Raw genomic sequence first — 9,669 nt, 5'->3', positions numbered from 1 at the left:
TATAATTTCAAAAAATCATTGGAAAAGTGAGACAAACAATTAAATAATAAGAGGGTTGAATTGAATTTCCCAAATAATTATGCTTTATTTAGATTTAAAGAGATTTTAGAATAAATGGATTAACTTCTAGACCATTTCAAGTTTGTTTGGAAACATTTTTAAAGTCGAGAAAAACTTGAAGGATTAACATTTACAACTTTAAAGGTAGCTATGGAAGGATTATTAAGGATATCCTTCAAATTATAATCTATTTTCAAAAAACGAATTTTTCTTAAAAAATAAAGATTTTTTTTTTAGTATTTTGTATTGAAATTCATCGTATTCAAATTATATCTCTCTTATACTTACACATTATTATTATTATTAGGCTCTATGAAAACATTTATGGTAAATTTTGATTATAAATGATTGTGGTATATAATTGATTATTTGTGAGTTTGATTATGATTAAATGATTGTGGTATATAATTGATTATTTGTAAGTTTGATTATGGTTATTTTTAAAGTGTTATTTTATATTAAAATAATATTTTTTTTAAAAAATTACTTTTAAGATTAGTGATTAAAAAAATTTAAAATATATTATAAAATTAACTTTTTATAAAAAAAATTAAATTTTTATAAAATATAAGTTACAGTTTTTTTAAAAATACTTAAACCAAACAATTATGAATTTTCCCCGCCGCTCCAAGGTCTCTCCAATTCTATTCATAAATTATATGAAACGGGACAGTAAGTCCGCCGAAATGAGGCTCCCGGTGGGACCACAAGGCAAGGCGGAATCTGGACGCCGGACCGAACTAGCAGGCTTTAAATGAGCCCGAAAATATCTACGCTGAATTTGAAGGGAACCGCATGATCCTCTACGTGGGTGGGGTACACCACAGTTCACCAAACTCTCCTCACACGTGTCAGCCTCTTAGCGCATCCCTCCCATCTACGAAATTCAAATTAAAACTATCGGCGAAACGCTATTCACATAAAATTAAAATAATGAGTGGGTCCCCACCATGTGGGATGGTAGGTGATGTTTCTTGCTGTTCTGGATCAAAAACGCACCGTACACTACATACCACTTGGGCCAAACACGCCCCTCTCCTTGATCATGATAGGAAAAAGTTATCGAACCTGGGTCATCAATGTTCATGGATGACATTAATCCAGATCAATATAAATCACATGTCATTTTATTTTATTTTATTTTTTTATAAAAAGTTAAAAAAATATTAATTTTTTATTTAAAATAGATTTTTACCGGATCTTACTGTAAAAAGTTAAAAAGATTTATTTTATTTTATTTTTTTAAAAAAGTTAAAAAGATATTAATTTTTTTATTTTAATTTATTTTTACCGGATCTCATTCATCAATTTCAGATTAATTTTTTTTTTTGCACGCCTTGATTAGGGAAAGATAGTGTGTTTGCTTTTTAATAATTTTAAATTATTTTAATGTGTTAATATTACAAATAAAAATAAAAAATATTTTAATATATTCTTAAATAAAAAATATTATAATTCCAAACATTAGTTATTGTTTGTTTTTAAGCTAAAAAATATTATAATTCCAAACATTAGTTCTTGTTTGTTTTTAAGTTTTAAAAATAATTTAAAAAAAATTAAATTTAATAAAAATAATTTTTAAAAAATAATTTTTTTTAAAATTAATAAATATTTAGTAATTTTAAATTATTTTGATATGTTAATATAAAAAATAATTAAAAAAATAAAAAAAGTTAAGATACCATTGACTTTAATTATTCTGTATGTTTTATATCATAATTGTAAAATTGCTGCTATGAAAATAGTTCATCTCTCGTGAGTTAAAATCTTTCTGGGCAAACTATAAAAGTGCCCTCTATTTATTAGGTAAATTTCAATTACGTCCCTCTCCTACTCAATGCATCAATGGTATTCTTCAATTAAGGAAATGTGAGTGTCCTCCCTGACCTTCAATTTACATCAACCTGCCCATTTAAATTGTACATGCAACTCATATATATATTAATCCTCCATTTATTTAATCTAATATTAACATTCTCTCATTATTTTTTTTAATTTTTTAATAATAAATAATTGCTATCTTGTTCATTATATACAATACAATAGAGCACTTGAAATAATATTTAAAATGATAAGATGAATAATATACATATTGACTGTATAATAATAAAAAAAAATTAGATTCAATTATTCACTAGTTTAAAAAAATAGTTTTGTATATGAATTTAAATTTTATTTTTTAAAATTTAGCAATGAAATATTTATCAAAAGATCAATATCATAATAACATTAATTTAGTTATTAACATCATGATATATCCAAATTTATTGCATTAAATGTCAATAAACAATTGAAAAAAAAGAGAGAGAAAATGGAGTGTAATGGATATCCATGAGTTTTATGTAATTTAACGAAGCAAAATTAACATCCAAGGTGGGGAGAAGAGACTAGCACATCTATGATGGTGTGGTGGTATGAGACGGTGTCGTTAGGGGGATGACCTAATTGAGATGTAGCCAACAGATGGAGGGTGTAATTGTAGTTTGTCCAAATCGTTTGTTTTTGAAATAGACAAACAAGTCCAATCTACAGAAACACTGCTGCACGCGGTAGAAACGCTTGTCCCCTTTCTGTCTTCAAAAATTCAAAATCTACTACAGCACAGCAGTCCTTCATTTTTACTCGACCCTTCTCTGTCTCTTGTACCTGTCTCTTCCTCCACTAGATTCTCTCTCTATCCATTTTTAACATTTGCAAAAAGCGATCTTGTGCTGCTGATAACCTTAATTGCTACCGTTTTCTCTCTTCTAAGTTAAAGTTTCAACTTTCAACTTGAATTTATTTTCTTATTTCTCCGAGAGAGAGAGAGAGAGAAAGGTAAATAAATCAACAATCTCTCCTGCTTTATTTACATATATTAATACAGAGAGAGAGAGAGAGAGAGGGTGGTGTGTGATATGAACAACGGAATGGGAAGGCAGAGATCTCATCATCAAAGACAATACTCATCTTCTGATAACAGCAGCGGAATGTTTTCGGAAAATGGAAGATGGTTTCAATCCGCTGGTCTTCAGCACCTTCAGAACAACAACACTTCATCCTCCTCTATTCCTCCTCCTCTTCAGGTTTTTTTTTTTCTTGCCCAGATCTTTTAATTTCTTTTCTTTTTGTAGTTTTCCCATCTTGCGCTTGAGTCTTCTGCTCAATCTGTTGGGCCCCACAAGAAAAAAAAGGGGGGCAAAATTTTTGAATCTTGGATTGTTTTGTGAAATTTTATTGGTTTCTCGACTTCACTAAGTCAGGAAACTGGTTTTTTCCCCTTTTTTGGCTTTTGATTGGGAGTTGACTATAATTGGTTTATGATGGAATGGAAAATACAGATCTGATACTTTTGATTTCTTTGGAAAATGCCAGTAAAGTAAAGAAAATGTGGCAAAGCTCAAAAAAAAAAATGTTTTTTTTTTCTTTTTAAATTTTTCCTTACATCACAAGAGATTTAGTTTTTATTTATTGGATGCTGCTGCATCACAAGCAATTGATTGCGATATTTATGGTGGAATTGAATGCAGGACTATAATTTCTATGGTGATGGTGGAGGAGGAGTAGGAGGGCAGGCATTGAGAATGTATCGCAATGCACAAAGCAGTTTTAATAGGGGAAATGAATTTTATTCAGAGCCAACAACACCTCCTGTTAGTTCAAGGCCATCGAGCCAGAGGAAGAATGGCGAGGACTCTTCAAATGAGTTCAGTCCTGGCCTCTTGGATCTGCATTCTTTTGATACCGAGTTGCTGCCCGAGGTGGGTTTTCTGTCATTTTCTAGTGAATTAGTAGAAACGTGGTTTTGGATGATCTAGTGATAGTACTTTAATGTGGCATCCAACAATTGGGCCCATCCACATTCCGATAAATTGAAGTTCTATCTTTGCCATATTGTTTGATTTTTTTTTAATAAATGAAATGCTCTCGAGCTTGATTTTGTGCACTACTATCGAAATCTTCTGCTTTGATAATCTACGCTCTAGCTACTTTCATATTTATAACTGCTTCTAAAAGATATTCTGATTTTTGTGCTTTGTAGCTAGTGAAGAACATCTTGTCTTGCACCAAAAAAGACGTTTGAGTCCCAAGCTATTATGGGTTGCTTGCTTTGCTGATATGTCTCATGTCATTAAGAACACTTTTTTTGCATGTTTGGATTGGAACATGTTTCTGAATAACACAGAAGAGCTTTAGGTCTTTGAAACTGGTTCCATTTATAACCAAACAAATTGCATGGCATGGTTTTATGTGGTTTTCCAAAAATAGAAAATACCATTGTAACTTTCTTTTTAAAAGAATGAAAGGGCGTGTCTTATTTATTTGTTGACATGCACCCAAGCTTTTGAGAAGAAATCGAAGGTAGGATACATGTCATGCTGTTGCTTCAAGAACTAATGATACCATGGTGTCAGCTCTTAAGAAGTTCATCACATTGTCATAAAGCAGGCATTGCTTCTTGGTGTTGAATATGTGATTTGGGATTTCATATTGCAGTTGAGTGTTATGGCTTTGCATCCATATTTATGCTAAGTTTTCTGTATTTTGATGATAGTTGCAAGTTCCAGGACCCTACGATGGTTCTTCTCTGTTTCATCCTGCTCGAGGAAGAAGCTTTGATGACTCCGACCCCTACATTTCAAGCAACAAACAAACTGGCAGAGCTCCTGGCTTGCCTGATAACAACCTCCTGAAAAGCTTTGCTGCAGACAAAGAGAAGACAAGTTCTGTTGCAAAGATCAAAGTTGTGGTATGTTTTTCTGTTTTGTTTCATTTGGTTTACTTGTATTTGTTAACTGCTCCTTTCTTTGTCCTAAATACAATGCTTACCCAGCTCTGTGAACTTTGGTAATTTGCTCTGAATTTCATTGATAGAGTGACTTCATTTGCTAGCAACGTTAATAATGTCGCTTCTTAGTGCAGCAGATGCCTTGCTTGTATGAATGTCTTTAAACATTAATATAGTATTACAAGTGAATTCTTTTAATGCAGGTGCGCAAGAGGCCATTGAATAAAAAGGAACTGGCAAAAAACGAAGAAGATATTATAGACACACTCTCCAATTCTCTGACAGTTCATGAGACTAAACTCAAGGTAACTGTTATATCACTTGTTAAAGAAGTCAAATAGAAATAATCAGGTTGAATCACTGGCCGCTGATCAAGGACCTCTGTTTCCTAATTTGTCCTTGACCTAATATAAAATGAAATAAGAACTAAAACAATAAGATGCATAATAGTTGGCAAAATTCATCCATGAAGACATTTAGAAGTAGATATTAGATACATAAAACAACAAGAAGGGAGGTTTAAGTGTAATCCTAATGGCCATGCTTCTCCTTAATGATTATTATAGACTTTATCTGCAAGAACCTTGATTTGTCCATTTTTCATTCAATTTGATGCTTTGCTCTACTCTGTTGTTTACTGATTTTTCAATTAATAAGCTTTCTAGAGACTTTTATAGTTTTTTCCTTTGATAGGTGATTTAGTAGTAATTGTGGGTATTGATATTCTACAGGTTGACTTAACAGAATACATTGAGAAGCATGAATTTGTGTTTGATGCAGTGCTCAATGAGGAGGTCTCTAATGATGAAGTGAGTATATTTTTCATCATAATGAACCGAGTGTTTCTACATAATGCTCGTGTTTTTATAGCTTATGCAGATTTACCTCTTCTCTTTAGGTTTATCGTGAGACAGTGGAGCCCATAGTTCCAATAATTTTTCAACGGGTCAAAGCAACTTGCTTTGCATATGGGCAAACAGGTGATTTGTTGTCTGTGCAATATGAGATAGATGCCTTTTACACGCTATATATGTATATGTGTGTGTATAGATGAGATAGATGCCTTTTACACGCTATATGTATATATATATATGTGTGTGTGATTCTATTCTGTCTTTCATTCTTTTTTTTTTTTTTTTGCTGTAACTTACAGAAGGCATTAGATTACACACACGTGTTTGCTCACACACACTTGGGGAGTTTATTCCATAATCATGTGATTTCATGCTGAGAATAAATGTTTTTTGGACCTGCTTTTGAAATGCCCAACTTCGATGTATTTTATGCCCTCTTTATCCATCCAACATCAGTAGTCTCTCAATGGTTCACGACTTGATGGATAAACCAGTTTGATGTTATGCTTATGCATGTTCTTTTGTTGCTTTATGCATTTTTCTTTGTGTAGCTTTCTCACATCACAGTGATTTGCTCTAAAATTATTAATATAAAAATTCATGACATTCTGTTTTATTTTTTTAAGCCTGCTAGTTTATGATGTCTTTCACCCCATGTTGGCATGAAACCTTATAGAACTAGATTGTTGCTGTAAAACCAGCTTACTTTAATTTTTCCTCCTTTCAGGGAGTGGAAAAACCTATACTATGAAGCCTTTACCCCTCAAAGCATCACGAGATATTTTGAGGTTGATGCATCATACTTACAGAAGCCAAGGGTTTAAGCTATTTGTGAGCTTCTTCGAAATTTATGGTGGAAAACTATTCGATCTCCTGAGTGATCGGAAGTTAGTTGCCCTGGTCCTTCCTTGTCTTTTATGTAGTTATCACTTGCTCTCTGAATTGGCTGAATTTGAGATGTCTCTTTGTGCAGAAAACTCTGCATGAGAGAGGATGGTAAGCAGCAGGTGTGCATTGTGGGTTTGCAAGAGTACAAAGTATCAGATGTGGAGACAATTAAAGACCTCATTGAGAAGGGAAATGCCTCAAGAAGTACTGGCACAACTGGTGCAAATGAAGAATCCTCCCGTTCACATGCCATACTCCAGCTTGCTATCAAGAGATCAGTTGATGGCAATGAATCAAAGCCTCCACGCCTTGTTGGAAAGCTCTCCTTCATAGATCTTGCAGGAAGTGAACGTGGTGCAGATACCACAGATAACGATAAACAAACGAGGTATGTCTACTCCCTTATCTTTGTGGTAATTTTTGCCGCTATTGGCCATACCAATTGGACAATTTAAGGTTTCTGTTTCTTATTCTAATAGCAAGGGACACACTCAGTCTAATGCATATGGATCTCAGTGTACCAGGCAGAATTAGGATTAGGCATGGGATATTTTTCCATCTGCAGCTTGGCCATCATCTTAGGGCAGTAGAAATTGATATTTTCATACATCACACTGGACTCAACATCTGGCAAAGGAAAAAAGAAAGAAAGAGTTGTTTAACAATTTCCTGGGAAATAAAGTTATTCCAGTGTATACCAATATTGTTACAAGGCGATAAGAAATGTAGATAGTTCATTGTTTTCTATTGTGTTATACTTATGTCCTCTGTCCCTTTCACCATTTAATGACTCTATAGCTAAAAGTTGATATCTATTTTGGCTGCATTTGGGAACGTGGTTGAAACTGTATTCCCTTAAAATTCAGTTTTTTGTTTTTTAAATTTTTATGTTTTCATATTGTTTTAATGTGCTGATCTCAAAAATGATTTAAAAAAATAAAATAAAAATATTATTTTAATGTATTTTTAAGGAAAAATACTTTGAACCACAACTGCTACCACAATTCCCAAGAGGCCCGATTCATGGTGCTTTCATCTCTAGCATCCAGTTCATGGTTTTCTTAATAGCTGATGAATTTCACTGGCATAAATCAGAAATGTTCTTTCCATCTTCTTTTGTTAATTTGGGAGGGTGGGTGGGTTTGTTTAACTTGGTTGTTTCATATATATGATGCAGGATGGAAGGTGCAGAAATCAACAAGAGTTTACTTGCATTAAAGGAGTGCATCAGGGCTCTTGACAATGACAAGAGTCATATTCCTTTCAGAGGAAGCAAGTTAACTGAGGTTCTAAGGGATTCGTTTGTTGGCAATTCACGCACTGTTATGATATCATGCATTTCACCAAGCTCAGGATCATGTGAACACACTCTTAATACCTTGAGATATGCTGACAGGTACATGAAAATGATTTCAATTGCAAGATGTTTATGGTATGATTTACTCTGTTATGATCCTTTTATACTGAATTCGCTAAGTTTTCTGTGCAGAGTGAAGAGCCTCTCAAAAGGGAACACTTCCAAGAAGGATGTATTGTCCTCAACTTTAAACCTAAAGGAATCAACTACTGTGCCCTTATCCTCTGTTTTACCAGTTGCATCCGTGTATGAGGACGATGCAAATGATGCATGGGCAGAACAAGATGAGAGAGATGATTTTGATGCATCAGAAGAAGAATCATATGAACAAGAGAAACCAATATGGAAGGAGAATGGGAAGCTAGAGCCATACAATCTTTCTATTTCAGAGGATAAAATACAGAAACCCAATGGTCAGACAAAGTGGAGGGATATGCCAAAATCTAATCTTAAGAACTCGCATTCAGATAATGACTTGAATGCATTGCTACAGGTGATTAACAAAAGAATAATTACCTAACGAATAAATTCTTTTGAATGTGCTGAAACCTAAATGTGTTAACATTAATTTTCGGTTGCATGCTCCCAGGAAGAGGAGGATCTTGTAAATGCTCACAGAAAACAAGTGGAAGAGACTATGAACATTGTGAGAGAGGTTTGTGGTTTGGCCAAAGCATTCGTTGTTCATTTTTTATTATTTGACTGCTTGCATGCTTTTGTGAGAGTTGGGTTTTGAAGAAAAAGCATGTCCAAGAGGTTACATATAAATGTCATTCCAAATTTGCAGGAGATGAACCTGCTGGTTGAAGCAGATCAACCAGGAAATCAGCTCGACGGTTATGTTACTAGATTGAATGCCATTCTTTCTCAGAAGGCTGCAGGTATCCTCCAGTTACAGAATCGTCTGGCACACTTCCAGAAGCGTTTGAAGGAGCATAATGTTTTAGTTTCTTCTGGCTACTAGTCTCACGTGGAAGTGCATGAAGTTATTACAAACGAATGCTTCTTTAATTACTGATTGCAAGATTACTGGCCTGGTTATGGATTTGGTTACGCAGCTGTTATTTTTATGGAAGCATTGCTAGAAATTTGGCATCCATGCAGTAGTTTGCTGTCTGGTATTCTTTATGTGGTTCGAGGGGTTGGAGATTGAGAGATCTAGAAGGATCCCGTTGCTCATCCTTCACATGATACTACTGGCTTCTGTCTACAGTTTTTTATTCTCATTTTTTTTCTTCAACAAGTTATAAGCAAGCCATTGGATTTGCGTGCCCATCAGGCATGCTTTTGTAAAGCTATGCAGCCGTGTAATTTGATTCATTAATTATATACTTCCTGCCTGCTATTTAATGCTTGTAAGCTTGTTTCAAGTCTGCTTGTAAGTGACTGTCATTCAACTTTCCAATCAGAGTGCAAATCCTCTGCTTGTAAGTGACTGTCATTCAACTTTGCAATCAAAGTGCAAGTCATTAGTCATCCCCCCATTTAATAATGCAGATCGGAGGATAAGAACCCTTGATTAAGATCTTGATACAATGATTACTTGATTCAGCACACGAAGTTATTGAATTCAAAAAAATCCTATAAAAATAGAAATTTTTTAAAAGTTTAATAAAGAACAAAAAAATATGATATTTAAATTACTATGAAATAATTCAATTTTTTATTCTCTTTTCTTAAAAGGTATTTTATTACTATTTTATTTTATAGTAATAAAATAAATCCTAATAGAGTAATAAACT

At 33.4% G+C, this 9,669-nt stretch overlaps 1 protein-coding gene across 2 annotated transcripts; it reads left to right on the top strand.

Annotated features, from left to right (window-relative positions):
- Nucleotides 1-2,629: 2,629 nt before the first annotated feature.
- LOC105108841 (kinesin-13A-like) lies at nt 2,630-9,294 on the top strand. Of its 2 annotated transcripts, none has more exons than XM_011003308.1 (12): nt 2,630-3,125; nt 3,570-3,800; nt 4,601-4,789; nt 5,032-5,133; nt 5,560-5,637; nt 5,727-5,808; nt 6,410-6,569; nt 6,656-6,958; nt 7,748-7,966; nt 8,060-8,420; nt 8,517-8,582; nt 8,715-9,294. In XM_011003308.1, exons 1-12 carry the CDS (start codon nt 2,958-2,960, stop codon nt 8,889-8,891), a joined length of 2,136 nt encoding a protein of 711 aa, XP_011001610.1. In that variant the 5' UTR covers nt 2,630-2,957; the 3' UTR covers nt 8,892-9,294. The 2 variants fall into 2 exon arrangements, with proteins under 2 accessions (XP_011001610.1, XP_011001609.1); XM_011003307.1 differs by having other exon boundaries at nt 2,631-3,125; nt 4,595-4,789.
- Nucleotides 9,295-9,669: the final 375 nt, after the last annotated feature.

This window comes from Populus euphratica, unplaced genomic scaffold (genome assembly GCF_000495115.2).
Source record: "Populus euphratica unplaced genomic scaffold, PopEup_1.0 scaffold199.1, whole genome shotgun sequence".
In the NCBI taxonomy this organism is placed as follows: domain Eukaryota; kingdom Viridiplantae; phylum Streptophyta; class Magnoliopsida; order Malpighiales; family Salicaceae; genus Populus; species Populus euphratica.
Note: the sequence above shows the minus strand (reverse complement) of the source record. Positions and strands in the feature narration are given on the sequence as shown.

What these genes read in the sequence shown, in the direction of transcription:
- LOC105108841 (XM_011003307.1), top strand. Translation starts at nt 2,958, where the DNA reads ATGAACAACGGAATGGGAAGGCAGAGATCTCATCATCAAAGACAATAC. An exon ending in ACCTTGAGATATGCTGACAG is followed by an intron (nt 7,967 to 8,059) that starts GTACATGAAAAT and finishes TTTTCTGTGCAG; the next exon opens with AGTGAAGAGCCTCTCAAAAG. An exon ending in ACTTGAATGCATTGCTACAG is followed by an intron (nt 8,421 to 8,516) that starts GTGATTAACAAA and finishes GCATGCTCCCAG; the next exon opens with GAAGAGGAGGATCTTGTAAA.